The 24,075-nt window shown below is 36.1% G+C and overlaps 1 protein-coding gene across 2 annotated transcripts; it reads left to right on the top strand.

Moving 5' to 3' along the window:
• Window positions 1–14,195: 14,195 nt before the first annotated feature.
• Window positions 14,196–21,796, top strand: LOC148867034 (ABC transporter B family member 9-like). 2 transcript variants are annotated; one of them, XM_088974989.1, is made up of 13 exons: window positions 14,196–14,431; window positions 14,617–14,939; window positions 16,278–16,332; window positions 16,733–16,908; window positions 17,018–17,239; window positions 17,350–17,588; window positions 17,674–18,199; window positions 18,320–18,593; window positions 18,670–19,348; window positions 19,454–19,682; window positions 19,886–20,152; window positions 20,233–20,496; window positions 20,880–21,796. In XM_088974989.1, exons 2-13 carry the CDS (start codon window positions 14,685–14,687, stop codon window positions 21,525–21,527), a joined length of 3,834 nt encoding a protein of 1,277 aa, XP_088831115.1. In that variant the 5' UTR covers window positions 14,196–14,431; window positions 14,617–14,684; the 3' UTR covers window positions 21,528–21,796. The 2 variants fall into 2 exon arrangements, with proteins under 2 accessions (XP_088831115.1, XP_088831114.1); XM_088974988.1 differs by having other exon boundaries at window positions 19,874–20,152.
• The last annotated feature ends 2,279 nt before the right edge of the window (window positions 21,797–24,075 follow it).

Below are 24,075 nucleotides of genomic sequence, written 5' to 3'. Positions count from 1 at the left end.
ACTATTCTCGTATTGGGTTGTTATGGTAGCTTGGAGATATGGGTGCCTAACACCTTTTCTCTCCTAATCCTTAGGACTCGAAACCTCTCGGTTAGGTGCCTTTCCTGGTAAAGAATGGTGTTACTATCAAAGCATGTAAATTGGTATTTGAATCTAAAAATGGGGTCCATTACCTTTGAAAATGGGTGACATCTCCATTCTTTTGAGCCAAACATGAGTTTCCTGGAGCTCACACTGTTAATAGTTTATTTAACCACATCAATTGATACTTTAGTCACATCTAATCCTTTTGGAGGAAAAAATACCAAAATCTCTCTGTTAGGCACATTTCTTGGTAAAGAACGAGATCACTATCAAAACATGTAAATCAGTATTCAAATATAAAAATGAGAGCCCATTTCCTCTAAAAATGGGTGGTGACTCCATTCCTTTGAGCTAGTCAGGAGTTTCCTGAAGCTTACATTGTTAATTATTTATTCATCAACGTCAATTGATACTTTAGTCACATCTAATCCTTTTAGAGGGCAAAGTAGTGTTAATAGCAACATGGATTAAACTACTTGAAGTGGTCTAAAAGTAAAAAAATTGTTTATTTAAGCCAAGTGGAAGTTTGGTATCTCAATGAGAAGAGCAAGTGGGAACAAGAGAACTATTTGATCATGTCCTTGCTTGTTTCTTTTGTTCAACCATCACTTAGAAAAAACTTCATGTGTGCTGGAACAGATAAGAACATTTGGACTAAGCAAAATCAACTTATTTTCTAGAATCTATCAATTGCAAGTTGGATCATTAATCTATAAGCAATGGAGCAAGTCTCTTACAACCTATTTTTCTTTTCTCATGTCTATGTGGAAGGAGTTGGATCACTATTGGATTATTGACTGAAAAATGATTATAATGCTTCTTCCTATAGAAAATTATTTTCTCAAGAAAGGTTATTTGTTGTTTTAGTAGGTTTGAATTACATTGATTCAGAGGGAACAAGTTGTTGTGCCGACTAAGGGTGAAAACAAGAGAGATGATTTTGATAAGGATATATTATAGTGTACCCACTATAAAATATCTACACACTAAGGATTTTTGTTGGGATTTACATGAAAAGCCTAAGTTTTAAGAGAAGCATAATAAGAAACTTAATGCAGTCAATATTGCTTCAATTGCACCAAATCAAGGAACCCAACAACAATCATGTAATGGTGGTTCCTCCACTATTTTAGTTTATAAGATCTATACCTAAGGAAGGTCTTATAGGTACCATGCATGATCAATTTGAACATTTTGGGTATGTTCTTAGAAAGTTGGAAGAAACTTCTTACTCCCTCTATTTCATATGCATCAAATTCAAGTACCTATGCTTATGCTTTTCATATTTCATCAATTCCTTCACAATCTCCCTAGATCATTGATTTAGGGGGTATAAATCATATGATTGGTCAGTTTTATCTTTTTTCTTTGTATCATGTTTTGTTTGGAAAAGATAAAGTTAAGCTTGTTGATGGCTCTTTCACTTTCAAATAGGGAGTTGTATCCCTTCCTATTGGTCTAAACTTGTCTAATGTTTATCATGTTCCGAAACTACATATTAATCTTCCTTCTATCAGCTGTTTTACTAAATCATTAAATTGTTCTGTAACTTTTCTTCTTGATTTTTGTGTGTTTTAGTATTTGACTTTGGAGGAGAATAATTGGTAGGGGATGTATGATAGATGGATTACTTTACATTCTGGATTCAGTTGTGTATGTTTCTCCTAAAAGCACCAGTTTATTGAGTTAGTTGATTCTACAAAAGAGTCAGTATAATAAAGATGAGATTTATCTAGGTTACTATCGACTTAATCATTTGTGTTTTGCTTCCTTAAAGTGTTTGTTTCTAGACTTATTCAAGTCAGTGTCTTTATCATCTTTAGAATGTTTTACTAGTAAGTTTAAGCAAACATTGTAAAAGCTCATATAATCTTATGAATGAAAGAACTTATTCTCCTTTTCACATTGTGCGTTCTAATGTACGGGGCCCTTTTGCTATTGTTGTTGAAGGTAGACATCAATATTTCGTTAGTTTAATTGATGATTACTTGCACTACACATGGATATATTTATTGTATTCTTGTGTTAAAGTCCCTAAAATAAAAAATTTCCATCATAATATATATACTTAATTCCATATTGATACTTAGATTCTTCATTTAGACAATGCAAAAGAGTACTTTAATAAGGATGTCAATGCTTATCTTCTGAATAATGGTATATTGCGTCAATGTTGTTGCCTTAAAACACCACAACAAAATGGTGATGCTGAGTGGGAGAATAAACATTTGTTAAAAGTGGCTTATGGTTTATTTCTCTAGATGAGTGTTCTAAAGAGTTTTTGGGCTGATGCTATTCTTACTACTACATACTTGATTAATTGCATGCCATCACGTCTGTTACAGTTTTAGGCCCCACATAAGTTTCTTTTTCCTACATCAAAGCTAGACCCTTGTACTATTCCTTGTGTGATTCTTGGTTATCCTACTACTTATAAGGATATAGGTTTTTTGATCCTGTCTCATAAAGTCTTGATCTCTATGGTTGTCACATTCTTTGAATCCTGTCCTTTTTTGCTTGTTTCACATCAAGGGGAGAGTAGCGGTGAGGTGAGACATTCTTTTCTTTCCTTCTTCTCTATAGCCCTAACTGTTTTAATAACAATTTACATCATCTTTGCCACCTCCTCCACGTCATTGTACTTTTTCTCATTATACCAAGTAGCATTATAAGGGTGCATTGTTAGATCAACTACTAAATACAAGCATGGAGCTAGTTGTTTTATAGCTTTTTTTGCTAGACTCTCATGAGGCAAATCCTCACATCAATCATCCTTTAGGTACTTTGAGTTTACTTCTTGTGATATTGGTCTTCCTATTTCTCTTCTTAAGGGTGTGAAGACTTACACTAAACATCCTATTGCTTGCTTCACTTCCATTACTTTTTTTCATCTCCTATTTATAGTGCTTTTATCTTTGTTATTTATAGTGTTTTTATTCCATAAAATTGCTACAAAGGCATCAGATTTACCTAAATGAAAAACAACTATGTATGAGGAAATTATGCCCTTCATAAAAATCACACATAGGACCTTATTGATCTTTTAAAGTGAGAAAATAGTAGGTTGTAAGTGGGTATTTACAGTAAAGCATCAAGGCCTATTGAATGGTATAAGTCAAGATTGGTGGCAAGTGGTTTCTCTCAAATATATGGTATGTATTATAATGAGACTATCATTCCTGTTGTCAAGATAAATTCTATTTGTGTCCTGTTATCTTTAGCAGTTAATTTCTCATGGCCGCTTTATCAGTTAGATGTAAAGATTGCTTTTTTGAATAGTGACCTTGATGAGAAAGTATATATAGTTTAGCCCCCAAGATTTCAAGTACAAGACATCAAGGATAAGGTTGTCGCTTGAAGAAGTCCCTATATGGTTTGCAACAGTCTTCGAAGGCATGATTTGAGAGGTTGAATAGTATTATTCAACAAGTTGGTTTTGTGTAGTGCCAATCTAATCACACATTGTTTATAGAGAAAAAAGGTGAGTCGGTTTCTATTTCAATTGTGTATGTCAATGATATTGTGATAACAAGAAAATGAAAAGAAGTAATTCAAGAATTAAATGAATTTCTTACATCATAGTTTGAAGTAAAGGATTTTGGTCCTCTAAAATACTTGGCATTTAAGTTGTTTTATCTAACAATGTTTGTTTTATTTCTCAAAGGAAGTATATCATTGACCTATTAAAAGACATTAGGAAGTTGAGACTATATCAACTAGTTGAAAATCCTGTCAATTTATGCACTCACCTATACCATCCCAATTTAAGGTTGCCAAAAAAGTTCTATCCTACCTAAAAAGGCATCTTGCTAAGGGTCTTCTCTTCAATAAACAAGGACATACTAAGGCGGAAGGTTATACTAATGCTAATTGGGATGGTTTTGTTAATAATAGATGATCCACCACCGATTAATGCACCTTCAAAAGTGTAGTGTAGGGTTATTATGTCCCAAGGAGTTGTAGAACTATTACGGTTAATAAAATTTGCTTATTGAGCTGGGTGTGTGGTTTTTAAATCTTATATCATTATATATATTGTGCCAACAAGGCTAGAATCAACATTGCTCACAATATAGTTCTACATGAGAGAACTAAACATATTAAGATTAATAAGCACTTTATCTATGAAAGAATTGAAAGGGGTGAAATTTGTATGCCATTCATTGAGTCTAGTGAGTAAGTGGCTGATGTGTTTACGAAGTGTTTGACTTCCCTATGGTAGAAGAGCTATGTAACAAGTTGGGTATGTATGATATCTACTTTCCAACTTAAGGGGGAGTATTGTAAGGTGTTTTTATTGTTAGTTTTAGGTGTAGAGCCTTTATATAATATTTATTTTTATTAATATACAAGGGATCAAAGGGGTTCACTCTTTGATATGAATAGATTCGCTCTTTACATCCCGTTGTCTCCTTTTCTATTTTTTCCTCTTCTCTTCCTATTTCTTCCTTCTTACATGGGTTATCTTTGATTGATTACTATAACCATGAATAAAACAAATAGGGGAGGGACCCCAAATGTCCATTGCAACTAATCCCAATGCCTTATTTACAACAGAACTAAAAGAAATAAATGGTAAACGATGACTCTTGCTAAGAGGGCAAGAAGAATAAAAAGTAAAAGAATTGCAGGAACAAGGTAAACTATATTTATGTTGAAAGAAATGATTGGTACAAGTGAATGGATGTGCAAGTCGAAGATGCCATGTATCAAGAGAAGTTTTAACCCCCATGAGCACAAAGTGTAATGGTCATAGAAAAGGAAGCTTGTAAAGGCTATTGCTACTCTCCCCATGTAGCAAAAAGTCCCTCATCATACAATCCTTCACAAGAAAATATGATTGGTGAAATTTCATATAAACATTGTTATAAGATGTAAACGAGATACTGAAAGTAGATTTAACTTAATATCAAGAATGTGCAAAATATTCTTCAAGACAAGAGGGTTTAGATAATGTGGGAAGCACCAAGGAACCAATGTGTTTGATATGTAAATTTGTCCCATCACGAACATTAATTTGATTTCTACCATTGAAATTAGAGTGCACCTGGACATTTTGAAGCTCATTTTTCAAGAGATCCATAGCACTAGAGTTAGGATACTACACCTTTGTAGATTTATCAGACTAGCTATTTGCCTGATAAACATAAGATTTGAAATTCTAATTTTTGAGGAAATGAATAATAGAAAAGAGTTTCCTATAATATTTCATAGAATGATTCTTACCACCGCAGTACCTTCTTGGCATACTTAGAAGGTTTGTGTAGTGGAGACTCAGAATGAGTGGTGTTTGAGATACCTCAGGCTTGTTGTAGGATCTATTTGAAAGTATAAAATAGATTCCCAAGACATGTTTCTAAACATTCGAAACACAAAACAAAAATATGACTTACCTCCGACCATTGTCTTTGCTTGGCAAAATAACTTTTCTTTTACTTTTCTCTCAATTTTAGGTAGTGTTAGTGAGCAAAAGAGAGTAGTGAGAGGACCAAAACAATGGGCTTATATAGCTGCCTATCATCAAAATGGCTTTAGAAAGAAGAAATTGAAAATAAATTTCCCATTATTGCCATTATTTGCACCACAATTATATAACGTTTTTAACGTAAAAATGTTACATGTTGCACCACAATTATATAATGTTTTTTATCATAAAAACGTTACATTAACTGGTGCAAATGTAACGTAAAAATGTTACATTCTCCCACTTGGTGCAAATGTTAATTGATAACCTTCTTGAGAAAACAAAATACACGAATCATAGTGATAGGTCCTCTAAATGTGAGTAATATCAACTATGTATTACAATGCATTTTACTTCCCAAGTTCCTCATGTGGTAAAAGCACTTAATGAATAAACCTTATGTTTATTCTATGTCCAGAATAAAGCACATTTTATCAAATAAATTAAAGTACACACAAATATGATAAAACATCTGCATATATAAGAGCTTAATTAATAATCTGAATGTATATATACAATTACAAAGTAGAATCAAGTCCCATTCTTTCTACATGATCCTTGAATTTCAATGGTTGCATGCCCTTAGTCAAAGGATCAGCAATCATCAACTCACTGCTGATATGCTCAATGACAACTTTCTTTTCTTTAACATATTCTATAATGGCTAAGTACTTAATGTCGATATATTTGCTTCGACTCCCACTCTTATTATTTTTAGCAAAAAACACAACAACTGAGTTGTCACAAAAAATCATTAATGGCCTAGAAATAGAACCCACTATTTTAAGCCCATAAATAAAACTCTTAAGCCATACACCATGCGAAGTAGCATCAAAATAGGAGACGAACTTGGCTTCCATTGTAGAAGGGGTAGTCAAAGTTTGCTTAACACTTCTCCATGAGATAGCTCCACCGGCCATAATAAAATTATACTCAAATGTTGATTTACGAGAATCAACATAGCCAACAAAGTCTACATCAGAATAGTCAACCATATCCAAGTTGTCCGTCTGTCAATACATAAGCATGTACTTTTTAGTTCCTTGGAGATACCTCATGATTTTTTTTGCAGCTCTCCAGCGGCCTATACCTGGATTACTTTGATATCGCCCTAACATCCCAACTGCATACGCAATGTTAGGTCTTGTACAAACTTGAGCATACATAAGGCTCCCAACTGCAGAAACATATGGAATATTTTTCATGGATTCTCTCTCAAAGTCATTCTTCGAGCATTGATTCAAACTCAACTTGTTGCCCTTTACAATGGGAGTAACACTTGATAGACCTAGAACACCGTGAGATCTATCTCTATGGATCTTGATGCCAATGGCATAAGATGTCTCACCCAAAACTTTCATATCAAAGTTTTTAGAGAGGAATTGTTTCACCTCATGCAGCATACCCTTGTCATTAGTTGCAAGCAAAATATCATCAACATAAAATGAGAAAACAAATTTTATTCCCACTGACCTTCTGGTATATACATTGATCCATGGGGTTTTCAACCAAACCAAATGAAGAAATTACTTCATGGAATTTGAAATACCACTGATGAGAAGTTTGTTTTAAATCATATATGGATTTCTTAAGCTTACAAACCAAATGCTCGCCACCACTAGAAAAGAAACCTTCATGTTGTTTCATGTAAACCTCATTTTCTAGATCACTATTAAGAAATGTTGTTTCCACATCCATTTGATGCAACTCAAAGTCGAAATGTGCAACTAATGCCAAAATGATACGAAGAGAATCATTCTTAGATATAGGAGAAAAGTTTTTCGTGTAATCGATTTCTTCTTTCTGAGTGAACCCCTTAGCAACGAGTCTCGCTTTGTAGCTCTCAATGTTGCCTAATGAATCTCTTTTGGTCTTAAAGACCCATTTACAGCCAATGACCTTCATCGACCCTAAATGAAAGAGGATCATTTCCTTCCATATCTTATAGTTGTCACCCCGAAGTTTAGGAATGTCAAGACGCATATCAAAGTAAGTAGTAGGTTGAGATACTGTAAAAGGTCCAAATGCTTATGTCAGAATTTGAGGCTTTCAAAACTTAATTGCATGTGTTACCAATGTAAAACATGCACAAAATTAAATCTAATGACATAAAAATTGCTTGTGGTCTAATTTTTTATTCAAATAGATCAATATGTCTTTACAATAGAAATGTCAAATTATTTACTTTCCGAGTACTTTATGAAATAATTTGATTTTCTATTCTCAATGATAAAACTACCAAACTATATTCCAGTTCATAATCCCTGTGGATAAATTATGAAATTAATCTGGTATTTTGTCCAAATTAATTATATAAATATAAAAAAAAATTCCTGTGGGATAAATTTTATTATATCAAGTGTAATTAATCATAATTTATGTGATATTAACTTAATATATAATTTTTAATTAATTGAAGATGTTGTGGCTACTCTCCAATTAATCAAAATTTATATTGATCACTAGACAATTTTTTTTATAGTGTTCCCGGCTCTACTTAATGCCTAAGAACTATTATTCCTAATGTGATAAGCATTTACCAAGAATAATCACATAATTCATGCATAAACTTAATTTGAGCAATATGATAAACATATCCAAAAAAATAATTGCTTATGTGCTGAAATAGCTTAAACTAAAATTGCATGCATAAAATAAAATTATACATACATATTCACAAAATATAGGCACATATATATAAAACTAAACACTAAAAGTGTTATTTTCAGGAAACTACTAACATATTATAGCCCAAAACTAAAATTATTTATGCACTAAAAATATTTAATAGCATGCATAATGAAAAATTAAAATTATACATGCACAGAATATAGTTGTTAGCATATAAACAAGGTGCATACTACAAACGTTTTAATAATTTTTTTTAATCCCCAAAGCAAACAACATGTCTTTAATTTAGCTCATCAGGGAGTCAAATACGATCAGCACCTAAAACATGGACCCACACCATTTGGTGTCGTCTCCTACCTTTATCCGGGTCATTTTTGCCCTATTTTCTAACCCAATAAATCTTGGTTCATAATCATCATTTTATGCACCGTTCTCCATGAAACCAATCACAAAATTCATAGAAATCCCAGTACAAAAAATGATTCCTAATGATATTTTGCACTAAAAAAATTCAAAATCAAAGAACCCATATTCAAAATATATAGGCACTGAAACTGTAACAATTTTGTTTACATGTGAGCCAATCTAACATGACAAGGCAGAGGCAATAGCAAGGCTCTGATACCAAATGAAAGTATAAAATAAATTCTCAAGACATGTTTCTAAACATTCGAAACACAACGCAAAAATATGACTTACCTCCGGCCATTGTCTTTGTTGCTTGGCAAGATAACTTTTTTTCTCAATTTTAAATGGTGTTAATGAGCAAAAGAGAGTAGTGAGAGGACCAAAACAATGGACTTATATAGCCGTCTACCATCAAAACGGCTTTAGAAAGAAGAAACTGAAAATAAATTTCCCATTATTGCCATTATTTGCACCACATTTATATAATGTTTTTTATCATAAAATTGTTACATTAACTGGTGCAAATGTAACGTAAAAACGTTACACTATTTGCCACATTGGTGAGCATCACAACATTAATAGCAGATTTGTTGCACTGTAGACACATTTCATGAGTAAAGAACTTCCTTCAAAGATCATCAAAAGTGATATAATATCAGATTTGGCCATAACAGTTATGGCAAAGGTGTTATAGCTAGTCACTATATATTGAGGCCATTGAGAGTGTATGAAATCAATTGCAAGTTGATTTCGAAGGCCGACTGTATGAGCTTGGCTTCATGGATTAGAGCTTCTTTAGTGTAGACCGGACTTGGTAAGAGGTTTTACTTCCAACAACATGAGGCCAACATCCAATCTTATTTTTGCTAGGTAGCGAACTCAAGATTGATAACACGATCACTGGAGGAGGTAGTGAGAAATTGAGGAGGGTAGATTCTGAGATGCTATTGATATCTGTAGAACTTTGTTTACAAGAGAGAGAGATTATAAAGTGTATATCAAGAGCTAATTAGAGAAGAGTCTTGGACTAGGGGTGCGTCACATCATGGCTAACAGATATATGGCTTGGATTCCCATTTCTACCAACAAAAAGGAGAGTCTTGGACTAGGGGTTTTAATTGACTGGGTTTGGTTTGAACCCATCCGAATCAAAATCAATTTAACGGTTTGGATGGACAAATAGGGCATATTGAATTGGACCTTGCCAAACTTAATGGTCCAAAGTATTTATTGAATTAGATTGGACCTGATCCATCTGTAATGGAATTATATTGGAGTGGGTGTCAATAGACTGAACCAATATCCATTCCATTGATAGAAGACAAGAGTATGGGTGTCAATAGACTGGTTTGGGTTGGACCCAATCTAAATTAAGACCAGTTTTAATAGATTTTACAGTCTAGACATTGAACTGAATCAGTCCAGAATGGCCTGATGTATTCATCGGATTGGATTGGACCTGGTCCATCTGTAGTGGACTTATATTAGATCGGATCGGATTGAACCAATATCCAGTCCATTTACAGACCTATCTTGGACCTAGGGAAACAGGATTCATATTTGCATTAGTTAGACCTCATTTCTTTTACAACTTTAAGGGGAAACTATTGATATGGCTACAATTAAATTCACATGGGAGTTGTCTTTTAAAAGAACAACAAGGTGAATTCCAATGCAACCCAAAACCCCTTGAATATCCTCTGTTTCTAGGGTTCTAAGGGTGAGTAGGAGAAGAATGTCATGACAAATTTCATTAGCCTTTGAAATTGAACAATTACCCCTATTTGTTATAGGTAGGGATGAAACTAGGGAGAGTTGGGGGTCAATTACCCTAAGATACAAACTTTCGGCTTGGGGCTAGCCCAACCCAAGGTCAAGCCTGAGTTTACCAACCTAGGTTGAACTTAAGCGTGACCCAACACAACTTGGGTTGGGTCGGGTCAGGGCCTGGTTGGGTTTAAAATATTTTATGATTATATTTTTATAGAATCATCTTTATTGAACTTCAAATCCAATTTAGAAGTAGAATGGATAAAAAGAAAATGGAAAAATCTATGATACCAGAAAAGCTTTGACCAATCAAAGCACCCCCCATGAAATTTTAATGAATACCACCAGATTGATCATCTCTTTCGTGACACCATTTGATTGTCATTAAGTTTTTTCGATATCATGTCTTTCTCGTATTATATTCGAACCCTAAAATATGTGTACATTTCATCAATAAATGCATATAGACATATTTTTATACATATATACATTTATATATATCATGGGGAGTAGACCTGTTCATAGGCCGGGCCAGGCTCGGGCCGGGCTTTTACTATGTATTAACAAATTTTTTAAGGCCCAAGCCCGAGCCCGGGCTGACCATTGGGCCTACAACTTGGGCTCGAGCCCGGCCCTCATATTTAAAATTTTAATAATTGTATTTTCATTTAATGTTGATTTACAAAAAATAATTATTTTTAATTTAGTATGAACAAAAAGATTTAAATAAATTTAATTTTATTAATCATTTGTAGTAACTTTTATAACTGTTATTATTTTTATTATTTTTAAATTAAATTTTGGTTGACTTTAAATAAATAAAAATAATTACAAAAGCGAGCGTTTTTATGAATTTCACTAATAATTAACAATTATATAGGAATGGCAACAGGGTGGGTCATCCCATCCCTGTCCCCACCTTGTAGTCAAGACATTACCCCATCCCCACCTTGTCCTTAGTGTCAAGCAGGTTGAGGGCAAGGCACTTACTCCCCATTAGAGAAGGGGTATCATCGAATTTCCTCGCCTCGTCCTCAATGTCAAGTGAGTTTAGTGTAAGGCACCCATTCTTCATTAATGATGGAGAATCCTTGAGTTTTCTCTAGCCCATCCCCCGGTGTCGGGTGGGTTTAAGGCAACGCACCCACTCCCCATTAAGCTTCGCTTTTGGTTTTAATTTCAAACCACAGAGGGGGACTTTATGGGGATGAGAGAAAGATAGAATTTACTAATTGTGTTATTAACGAGACAATTCATTAATACAATATTAACATATAGGAGACATGTCATGTCGAGGTTCATATCTAAAGTTTTCTTTAAATATAGGAGCTAATGAGAGGGAAATAAATGAAAGATAAACAATACTTCAATTGATTTTTTTTATTTCACATTTAAAGAGGGGTCAAAATAGAAATTGGGGGTATTTTAGTTAAAAAAAAGTTCACAAAATTTATTTATTTTATATGCCTTAAAAATAAGATTTAGGGGGTGTTCTATAGCATAGATGAGAAATTGGGTAATTTGTTTTCATCTACACCATGGAGAAAAATGTGTGGACTGATCCACACCACACCTATGGACATTCTACAAGGTGTGGCATATTTCAATTTGCACATTGTATTTGATCCCATGCATCTCAACTACAACATTTGAGATAATCTATGTTGTTAATCATTCAAAAAACAATATGTTATTTTTTGTAATATACATAATAGAAAAATACTAGTAAGTTTTTAAGAATTTTAATAATTAATAAAAATAATATTAGTAATAATTAATAATATTAAATAAAAATATATATTAATATTAATTAAAAACGAGTAGTAATATTAGTGATAATTGATAATATTAAGAATAATTTTAGTAATATTTAATAATATCAATAACATTTAATATTAATTATTAATATTAATAAAGTAACATTTAAAACTTAATAATTAATAAAATAATATTAGTATTAATTAATAAACATGAGTAGCAGTGGTAAGTGGTTCAAACAAAGAAGAGTAATATAGCATGAGAATAAACGAAGGATGAATACTTACCAGTTACCATCGACGATCTGATACAACAGTGGTCGAAAGAAGAGTGGTGAGTGGTTCAAACTAGGTTTGTCAACCTAGTTTAATAGTAGTATAAAGATAGATGGTAATCGGATCGGATGTTATAATCTACATCCAATTAATAATCAGATTTGATTCGGATTTGAGCCCATCCAATCCAAATAAAATATGAAACCAATTATTATAATATTTATTAATTTTAATATATAAATTTTATACAATTATATTTAAAATTATAAAAAATATATTCTATATTATATTATATATGAATTTATATATAATAGTTTAGTATGTTATATTTATATTAATTTATTATATATTAAAGTTAAAAAATAAATAAATTTTATTTTTCTGGTATTTGAAAATTTATAGCGGAGTTGGATTAAATCCGAATATGATCTGAGCCCATTAGGATTCAAATTCGAATCCAAGCTGATCAAGTTCTGATGTACGTTCTCAATAATTAGATTGAATGTAGGTTTTGTTGCATCCAATCTGAGTCCGATCCAATTACAACCATAGTTCAAATAGAGAAGAGTAGCAATGACGAGTATAGAGGAATAACAACGGCGAGCTCACAAAAAAGTGTTGCAACGATGAAAAGAAAATAGGTCTTATATTAGGGCTAAACATCCATGCAAAGTATGTAATCGTTATTCCATATGCAAAACGACGTAGTATAGATGCTTCCACAAGATAAACCTGTGGATGAGAAAATGGATTGTGGTGTGAACCAATCCATGAGATAACGTGGATCAGTCCACGCCACAGCCAACCGAACGCATGACATAGAGGTGGTGTGGATCTGAAACTGAATATATCGTGGCCAATCCACAGAGGGAATAGAATGGATTTAAAATTAATAGCTCAAGTTACGCTTTTCTTTTACCCTTAGAATATGAATGAAATTAAAAAATAGGAACACTAAAAAATCCAAATCTAAATTTCATTCCCACTTTAACATTTGTATAAATATAGATGAGAATTACTATGTGGGTTTCATGGCCACTTCTGCATAATTGCTTACATGGGAAGTTCGTGCAACGCCAGTCATGAAACATTAGCCATACCATGCATGCAAAACATCAGGTTAGTGCTCAATGGGTCAGTGGTTCAACCATTTGATCAATGGGTCAGCCAACGATATCATCAATGGGTCAATGATTCAACAATCCGGATCGACAGGTTAAAGGTTGACCCAAACCAGGGTTATGAGTGAGCCACCGGTCCAACCAGCCATATCAACTGCATGTGGATCAAAAACACTATGGTGGATTAGTACAGAGGGTACGATATATAAAGAGAAAAAAACACAAGACTAGATGACAATGAAAGGTAGGTTAGTCAAATTTTCTAAATTAAACCATGGTCAGGTTAACTGGAAGACTTATAAGCAGAAGATTTTAATTGGGGAAAATCCCATAAAGAATCTAAGCAGCCTACCTTAGCAGTGCAATCTAATTAAAGAAAATTTCCCCTACAACTTAGAACTCCATGTATATAGGTCCAACCTAGAGTAAACCTAGAGTACTGTCTACACATAGAAGAAATTAAATCAGCATCAATCAGATGATAGAATTCCAATCTCATCTCAACCGCTCCTCTTAGTGGGTATCAGATTAAATCAATTAGGACGTACGTAGGAGACCCATAAGTAATTTTTTCTTTTCGCTTGCAAAAGCAGAGATGTAACAGGCACAAAGCCAGATCATCAACTTGCCCTTCTAGAAGGAAGTAGAGATGTCATCAATCAATCAATTTGAAATAGGGAAGATGCCAAATCAACTTACACATATATCTCTTCTCCGTGAAGCGATACAAAATACACAATACAAGACCATACACGAGTTTGTAAAGCTACAGATTGAATGACAAGACTCCCGTGGACTATAACATTAAGTGCAGTCATGTTTACTTGATGAAAAACTGTAGGAGACATTTGGAAGGAGAGACCCAATTCAGAGAGACAAGAGAGAAACTCATCTCTCTCTCTCTCTCTCTCTCTGTGAAGGTATGGCTATCTCTTGAAACCTTGGTTGCACTTTCTTTTGTTCCATATATATTTCCTTGGTTCTGGTTTGGGTCTGTGATATTGCTTTTGTTTTACGTAAAAATCAGATTTCTTCTTATAATAGCATCTAACAGATCCCTTTCGTGACATTTCTTTCTGCTGGGTCTTTAATTTCATGCGTCTAGGTGAGTCTTATCTTCCTCTCCGTGGAAGATCTCTTCTGTCTTGAGAAGATAAAGAGATCCAAGGAGGGATGACGGAAAAATCTGACAAGGAAGTGTCGACGAGCGGAGATGGGGAGCAAGCGAAAGGAGAAGACCAGCAGAAGGTTCCCTTCTACAAGCTCTTTACCTTTGCAGATAGACGCGATGTGGCGCTGATGGCCGTCGGCACGATAAGTGCAATTGGGAATGGGCTGTCCATGCCGCTCATGACTCTCATCTTTGGCGAGCTCATCAACACTTTTGGCGCTTCGAATCGTTCACATGTGGTGGCCGCCGTGTCCAAGGTATATATGCACTCACAGTAAAGTTAACTAGAAACTCTACTAAGTGATCAGAACCTCCATTAATTTCAACCTGCAAACATGGCAACAACCGCCGGCGTGGACTGATCGGTGCCCGCCTGGCCGGATTTAGGTGAGAGCATGTGTTCTGAATTGAGCTGGCCTAATTAGGGTGTTTCTTTTCTTTGTTCTTAATTAATTGCAAAGGAGGTGTAGAGCAATGTGACTAAGGTGGAAGCAGATCATTTAGTTCAGAGCTATCCCCGGCAAAGCGGCCGGCCGGACGACGGTCGGGCGACTTGATGCCGATGTGATTTGCTTGGCCCATTTGATTATATAATTCCCCTTTGGAAGGATGCCCTTTGGATCATAGTAAGAAAACTCCCACTTGCAGGGAAGGTGCCAAAAGTAATGGTTGGCATGGAGAGAATTTCTCAAGTATGAATGTTGTAGGGACCTCCAAGCTAGAAGGGAAGTAGGGATAGGAGTTAGGACAATTGGTTTGCACTTGCACAGTAGAGAATGGCCTAGGTCCTAGGATGGGCCACGCTTAATGGGTAGTAAATGGCATTATGGGCCCAATCCAAATGATTTAGAACTAAATGGGCCACATCCAATGGCGGAAGGGACATGATCCTCCAGATGTCCGTCTTCACCAAATTCTAAACAAAATATATGGGACCCTTGTGTTGAATTATTGCTCAAAATCTCTGTTTTTTAGTGCCTATGTTTATTTCTTATTTTAAATAAAATGCCCATGTGAAACAGCATAAAATAACCCTCAAAATGCATATGCCGTATCATATTTGGTTTCTCATGGTGGATAGTTAAGGCCGTGTTTGGTTTGATAAAAAACAAGAGAAAGAAAGTTGAGGGAAAGTTCTTAAAAGAATTTAACAAATTTTTAATTTTGTGAAGAACTTTCTGTTTTCTTTCTTAGAATTAGAGCCCATTTGGGAGGGCTTTTGCAATGATTGACAGAGCCCCTTCTGATAAACTACACCAGAGAGCCGATTTTTGAGCTCGTGTAAGCCTATTTTTGGCTCTTTGGATTTTTATGAAACAGGGTTTCACGACTTTTCAGTTTCTTGCTAGAAGCTGCTGTGTGAAAGCCCTCCCAAATGGGGACTTAATACCAAACATAGCCTAAGCTTTGCTTTAGAGTGTTGTGTGAAAGCCTTCCCAAAAAAGCAATTATGGGAAATTTGGTGGAGATTTATGATTATGTCTCAACCCACATTGGGGTTGAAGGAATTATCAGACCATGGCCTCATCATTTCTATCACTGTATCTGTGGGTGATTTCCTAGGATCTTATTTGAGCTCCATTCTTTGGTTTCAGGTGTCTCTGAAATTCATATATTTGGCTATTGGTTCAGGGCTTGCTTCATTCTTACGTAAGTGCAGGCAGTGGAACCCTTTTCTGCCTTCATACATGGCATTGGACTAGTATGATGATATTAAAGCTCAGTCTCGTCCTCAGATTTGAGGCTTGATAACTATTATCCTCTGTCAAGCAATTTCACTGTGCATCTGCTCATCCTACCCACAGGACACACTGGGAACATCTTCCGTATTTACATGTTACCATTCATGAATGGGAAGATGTTCCCACTGAAAATTTCAATTTCCAAATTATGATATGATACAATACGTTAATGTGGTCAGTTTGGCACCAAATTACAAATTTTGAAGAAGCATCGTGTTTCTACAAATTAAACACTTAAGAGTTTGGCAAATTTACAGTGAAAACTTATACTTTGTCAATACTGAGTTGGTGCTACTTTCTCATCCCAGAGGTGGCTAGCTGGATGGTGACCGGAGAGAGACAGGCAGCTCGAATTCGGGGATTATACCTGAAAACCATTCTAAGGCAAGACATCACATTCTTTGACACAGAAACAACAACTGGAGAAGTCATTGGGAGGATGTCTGGGGATACCATTCTCATTCAAGATGCCATGGGTGAAAAGGTACATAAAAATCTGGATTTTCTACCTACAAAACCAAGTCAAAATGGGGACTAGCTAGCTCAACTAGGAATTGGTAGAGTTGATGAAACATTTCAAATTCTTCTGTTAGGTCGGAAAGTTCATCCAACTCATTTCAACCTTCATCGGGGGCTTCGCAATTGCATTTGCAAAAGGTTGGCTTCTAGCATTGGTGATGCTTACATGCATTCCTCTCCTTGTTGTTGCTGGTGGCGTCATGTCTATCTTCATCTCAAAAATTTCGAGCCGTGAACAAATTGCCTATACTGAAGCTGGAAATATTGTAGAGCAAACAGTTGGAGCCATTAGAACGGTAAGGAATGCCCATAGAGAGTTAATAAAGATAGAAACTCTGCAACTCGGATAAATACAATTGCTTTTCAGTACAGTGATCCATGATTTTCTTCCACTGGGATGTTCCAGGTTGCGTCCTTCACTGGGGAGAAACAAGCCTTCAACAAATACAATGCAGCAATACAAAGGGCATATGTCTCCTCTGTTGAACAGGGTTCTGTGTCCGGCATGGGACTTGGTACAGTTTTAGTGATCATATTCAGCAGTTATGGGCTAGCCGTATGGTATGGATCCAAGCTGATCATTGAGAAAGGCTACAATGGTGGACAAGTCATTAACGTTATAATATCACTCATGACTGGTGGAATGTAAGTAATATAATCAATTATTGAACAGAGAGATGTCTTTTCTCTGTAACTATTAATTCCATATTTCACTGGTCTCTTGAACCAGGTCCCTAGGCCAGGCATCTCCATGCTTGAATGCCTTTGCAGCAGGACAAGCTGCAGCATATAAGATGTTTGAGACGATCAAAAGAAAACCTTTGATTGATGCATATGACACAAGTGGTATCGTCTTGGAAGACATCAAGGGCGATGTGGAACTGAAAGATGTCTACTTCAGCTACCCAGCAAGACCTAATGTTCAGATATTTTCTGGATTTTCACTGTGCATTCCGAGTGGCGCCACTACAGCTTTAGTTGGACAGAGTGGAAGTGGGAAATCGACAGTTATCAGCTTGGTGGAGAGGTTCTATGATCCCCAGGCTGGTGAAGTGCTCATTGATGGTGTCAACTTGAAGAAGCTGCAGCTGAGATGGATAAGAAGCAAAATTGGGCTTGTTAGCCAGGAACCCATCTTGTTTGCAACCACCATCAAAGAGAATATCTTATATGGGAAAGATGATGCAACACATGAAGAGATTAGAACAGCAATTGAGCTTGCAAATGCTGCAAGGTTCATTGATAAGCTTCCTCAGGTATAGCTGCATCTTCCTTTTGAAATAGTGCATTCTCCTTGTGTAATCTCAAAAAAAAAAACAAAAAAAAAAAAAAATGTTGTGCAACCATCACATGATTGTACCATACTGTGAAAATAGGGGCTTGATACAATGGTAGGTGAGCATGGAACACAATTGTCTGGAGGACAGAAACAGAGGATTGCAATTGCAAGGGCTATCCTGAAGAATCCAAAGATCCTACTTCTTGATGAAGCAACAAGTGCATTGGATGCAGAGTCTGAGCGCATAGTGCAGGAGGCCTTAGTAAGAATAATGTCAAACAGGACAACTATAGTTGTAGCACATCGGTTAACCACCATTAGGAATGCAGACATCATAGCTGTTGTACATCAAGGGAAAATTGTAGAGCAAGGTAACCAAGTTGCATTTTTATCATTTTAATGTCTTTACTATATTATGAAATGCTGATCACCTCTTTTGTTCACTAGGTACTCACTCAGAGTTGACCCAGGATCCTGATGGGGCTTATTCGCAGCTCATTCATCTACAGGAGGGGACTCAACAAACTGAAGTTTCGCTATATGCTGACCCAGACAAAGCAGATCAGATTCTTGATGCTTCAATGACCAGATCTCATAGCCAGAAGTTAGCTATGAGGAGATCCACAAGCAGAGGTTCTAGAGGTTCTTCTAGTGGTAGGCGTTCCTTCTCACTTACATTTGGTGTCCCAGGTCCCATAGGCCTTCATGAGACTGAAATTGGAGGGGAAGACATTAATGACCAAGATGATTATGATGATGAGAAAGAAGAAGCACGTCACAAAGTGTCCATTAAACGTTTAGCCTACCTGAATAAGCCAGAGGTGCCAGTTCTGCTGTTAGGATCCATTGCTGCAGCTGTACATGGCATAATCTTTCCTGTTTTTGGACTACTGTTTTCAACAGCCATCAAAATCTTCTATGAACCTGCTCATGAACTTCGGAAAGATTCCAAGTTTTGGGCCTTGATGTATGTAGGTCTAGGTTGCATTGCTCTAATTTCTGTACCAGTGCAACAATATTTATTTGGTGTTGCCGGAGGTAAATTGATACAGCGTATTCGATCCATGACATTTGAGAAGGTGGTCCACCAAGAAATCAGTTGGTTTGATGAACCTGCGAATTCAAGGTAAATTAATCAATTTCTAGCTAATGCTCCAACCTCTCTATACACAAATGTGCATAAAATTCTCTAGTATATTAATTGATTGTAAAATTTCTGGTTCCATTTCAGTGGGGCTATTGGTGCAAGGTTATCTGCTGATGCTTCAAACGTGCGGAGTCTTGTAGGCGATGCCTTGGCCTTGATGGTTCAGAACTTATCAACACTCACAGCAGGGCTTATTATAGCATTTATGGCTAATTGGAGATTGGCACTTATAGTTTTGGTTTTGGTACCATTGGTGGGTCTGCAAGGATATGCTCAAATTAAGTTTCTGAAGGGATTTAGTGCAGATGCCAAGGTTAGATCCCTTATTCTACTGTATAAATTGATACATTGAAGGAACCAAGGAATTTGGATTATGGGGGTTCAAAACACAGACACAAAATTTTCAATTAACACTAATTATAGATTTTAGCAGCAATGGATGAAATTAATGTTTATCAAACAATATACATTATGAAAATTACTGGGCTCCTAAGAAAATTATAGAACCTCTTGCAGGTAATGTATGAGGAAGCAAGTCAAGTTGCAAATGATGCAGTAGGTAGCATTAGAACAGTTGCTTCATTTTGTGCAGAACAAAAGGTAATGGATCTATACCAGAAAAAATGTGATGCTCCAATGAAACATGGAATCCGGCTAGGACTTGCAAGCGGTGGAGGATTTGGCTTCTCCTTCCTTGCACTTTATTGCACTAACGCTGCGTGTTTCTACTTTGGAGCTATTCTTGTGCAACATGGGCAAGCAACATTTGGACAAGTTTTCAAGGTACGGTACTACAATTATTTGTTTTCTTGTTCCATTTCAAAGTAGTCTTGTTTTGATTTCTAATGGCTTGACTGTTGCAGGTTTTCTTTGCCTTGACAGTATCAGCAGTTGGAATTTCACAAACTAGTGCAATGGCTCCAGATTCCAACAAGGCTAAAGATTCAACTGCTTCTATTTTTGACATTCTAGACAGCAAACCAAAGATCGATTCAAGCAGTGAAGAAGGTATGACCCTAGCTAGTGTCAAAGGTGACATTGGCCTCAAACATGTTAGCTTTAGATACCCAACACGTCCAGATGTGCAGATCTTCAGAGACTTGTGTCTAAGCATCCCCTCTGGAAAGGTATTTACCACCCCCCTCACCTGTATTATCATTGTAAATCTCAAAGAACCATTCAACCTAAAATCTTAAGCTGTTAGGTGAGGTCCTTGAATAGGTTGATATTCTCTAACATGCCCCTTTACACGAAAGCCCATTAGGCTTGAAGCATGAACAAGCACAGGCCCACCCATACCTTGTGCTGAAACTTATTTAATTCTAATGGGGGTAACGAGAATGAACACTAGACCACTTGGTCTAAATGGCTCTGATACCATTCAAAGAACCATTCAACCTAAAAGCTTAAGCTGTTAGGTGAGGTCCTTGAATAGGTTGATATTCTCTAACAGTAAACGTGTCTTGAAGTTTCTTCTCATATTGATACTAACATTCTTTACTGTTGGTAGACGGTTGCCTTGGTTGGAGAGAGTGGTAGTGGGAAATCAACTGTTATCAGCTTGCTAGAAAGATTCTATGATCCTGATTCAGGCCAGATATTGTTGGATGGAATAGAAACTCAGAAGTTCAAGCTAAGTTGGCTAAGGCAACAAATGGGATTGGTAAGCCAAGAACCAATACTATTCAATGAAACAATTCGTAACAACATTGCTTATGGAAAGCAAGGAGGCACATCTGAAGATGAGATCATTGCTGCTGCAAAAGCAGCAAATGCTCACAACTTCATAGCAGGACTTCCAGAAGGCTATGATACCTCTGTTGGGGAGAGAGGAGTACAATTGTCTGGTGGACAGAAGCAAAGGATAGCCATTGCTAGAGCAATACTGAAGGACCCAAAGATCCTTTTGCTCGATGAGGCTACAAGCGCACTGGATGCAGAATCAGAGCGTGTGGTGCAAGAAGCATTAGATAGAGTAATGGTGAATAGAACAACTGTTGTTGTTGCTCACCGTCTCTCTACAATCAAGGGGGCTGATATAATTGCAGTTGTGAAGAACGGTGTCATTGCTGAGAAGGGGACACATGAGGTGCTCATGATGATACAAGATGGTGCCTACGCTTCTCTAGTAGCACTTCACATGAGCTCCTCAACGTAGAAAAAATAGGAAACAAGAGTTTTCTGTAGGCCTGTAGCCTATTGCGTCTCAGAGCTTCTTGGTGGCCAATGGGTTCCTTGGATGAGAAGGCTTATTCTATCTTCTTTTGAAGGGTTTTACCCTTGCTCTTTCTTTTTTCAGTGAGCAAAAATGTGAATAGATGTATTTTCGTTCCTATAGATATGTATCTTTTCGTCTTCAATAAAAAATGTGAAAATAAAAATGAAAGGAAGAAAGAAGTTTCAACATGCATTTAAAGCAGAAGACAATATGGGGTACAAGTTTTTCTGTCCCAGTATCTGTCCTTGTTGATCCTAGGAATTATAAAATGATTTGCAGTGAAGCAATACTCACTAAAAAATCTTCACTTCTCCATAGATTATCTGAATCACAAAGGAACTGATGTTTAATTGAAAACTACTTTTGAAAGTTCAATGTTTTTCTGGAAACAAAACATCAAAACCCTTACTTCATTTGGAGCTCCTTATGAGAAGGCTTGACATTCATAAAGAGACTACCCCGTGTGACAATTGTGGAGGATCTTTATCACTTCCCATGTTGCTTGAATTATATGATTAAGCTGTATGGGTATAAAAATAGATGCATTTCAGGGGATATTGGATCAAGCGACTTTCACTGCCCAGCACTACGAATGAGGAAGGCATCCAAGATTTTAGACATGGAGCAACTGGTCAAAACAGAGCCATTTTTGAGGGAATATATATAGCTATCTCCAACCAAGCTTTCTGAAAAATAAAGTTGTATAATGAGGAATTCAAGGCTTGGCAATTTCTTACCGGTGCTTCTTCTTCTCTTGTTGGGCGGTTCACTAATGTAGCTGTGGACCAAAATCAGAAAAAAAAAAACAGGTAAATATATACTTTGACATAACTGGGGAAGGGCGATGCTACTGTTGCAGCTTTGCTTTTAATGAATGGTCCTAACCTATATTAGGCTTAGGGCTATCAACGGGTTGGGTCTGGGTCAGGACAAAGCAGAACCAGTCCCAAACCAAGCGACAAGTAATTGTACTGACCTGGTACCGAACCAGACCCTATAGGGTCTATAATTTTAGACCCAGAACCGAACCGATTGGTTCTTGGGAGTGGGGACAATTGGGCCTGATCCAATGGACCCGATTACAATAACCCAGCTGAAAAGGAACAACAAGAAACTTCTTGACCATGTTAGAGCCTTTGACCGGCATTGCAATATGGTTATTGAAAATGTTAGGGGGATGTAAGATGAAGTTGAGGTTCCCAAGACAGGAAAAGGCAAGAAAAAAGTCCATCCAGTTAACAAGGATTGATTCACCAGCAAGATGTTTCTCTATGGAGATTCGGTGATCATAGTTCTCAGGAATCCTAAGTGAGAGATAATTTTGAACAAGATAAAGAGTTGAACATGCTTACATGCAGTGGTTGTGTTCAAAAACATGTAAGGAACAAGACTACAAGAATTGGTTACCTGTTTTTTCTTTTGTATTTTTGAACAAGAGAAAAAACGGAACCAATTTCAGGCATGAAGCATATCTGCCAGTTGCCACACAGAACCGAGACCTTTGTTGCAATATAGCAGATTTCAGGCAACAATGATCATGAAGCATATTGCAATGCCTGCCACAAAACTGCAACATGATCTTTGTTGATGCATCTGTTCTTGCATTCTTTGAGTCTTGCAGAGATTATTTGCAGAAGGTTTTCCATATGACTATCAAGCATCATAAGCAGAGCAGTAATAAAGAAAAAAGATGCACAAGATCTGAAAGTATTGGTAATCAAACAACAAAGACACAAGATCAGACATTTTACTCAGTCCAACAAGCATCTCACCCATACAGATACCAGTTGAGAATTCAAGGTTCTGACTTTGCATGAAGAAATCTAACATCTAAGTAAGGAGTGATATTATAGGACAAACATAGTAGATAAGAATAAGGAAACTAGAACCAATCAATAAGTTCTGATTTAAACATTCTAAAGTTCCACCAGCATCACAGAAAAAAACAGGCTTTGAATACCTCCTCCCACCTATCTGTCATTATGGTAGAAAGTAAATAAACAATGCAAAAAAACTATTTTTTCATTCCCCAACAAGGATCAGTACCAAAATATATTAAGGATCAAAAGGGATAGAAGAATAAAATTCCCATTCCATAAGGAGGAGAGACCAAGACATATAATGAGACAACTAAAAGCATCAAAAAGAAAAAAGGTAGACCTGAAAGCAACATACAACGCAAGCCTTTCTAACCATCACAAAGAAGCTCCTAGTATGAAGAGAATTAAAAAAGGAACACAACGCAGGATTCTTCAACATGGCAATATGGTATATATGGGTAGTTCTTCTACTTAAAACTTAAAAAACCTTGGATTGCTAAGATTACTTAGGGAAAATATCTGCATAAAATCTGCCATAGGTTGGTTGGTGTATTTAACATAAACACATGGCTAACTCAGAATATCTCTGTTTGTGATGGATGGTTTGTAGTAGTAACATCATCCCCCAAATGACTAAGCTGCCTAGGAAAGAACCTTAATTTACTCAT

Source organism: Nelumbo lutea, chromosome 3 (assembly GCF_056320005.1).
Source record: "Nelumbo lutea isolate HS-2025 chromosome 3, American lotus-T2T, whole genome shotgun sequence".
In the NCBI taxonomy this organism is placed as follows: domain Eukaryota; kingdom Viridiplantae; phylum Streptophyta; class Magnoliopsida; order Proteales; family Nelumbonaceae; genus Nelumbo; species Nelumbo lutea.
Note: the sequence above shows the minus strand (reverse complement) of the source record. Positions and strands in the feature narration are given on the sequence as shown.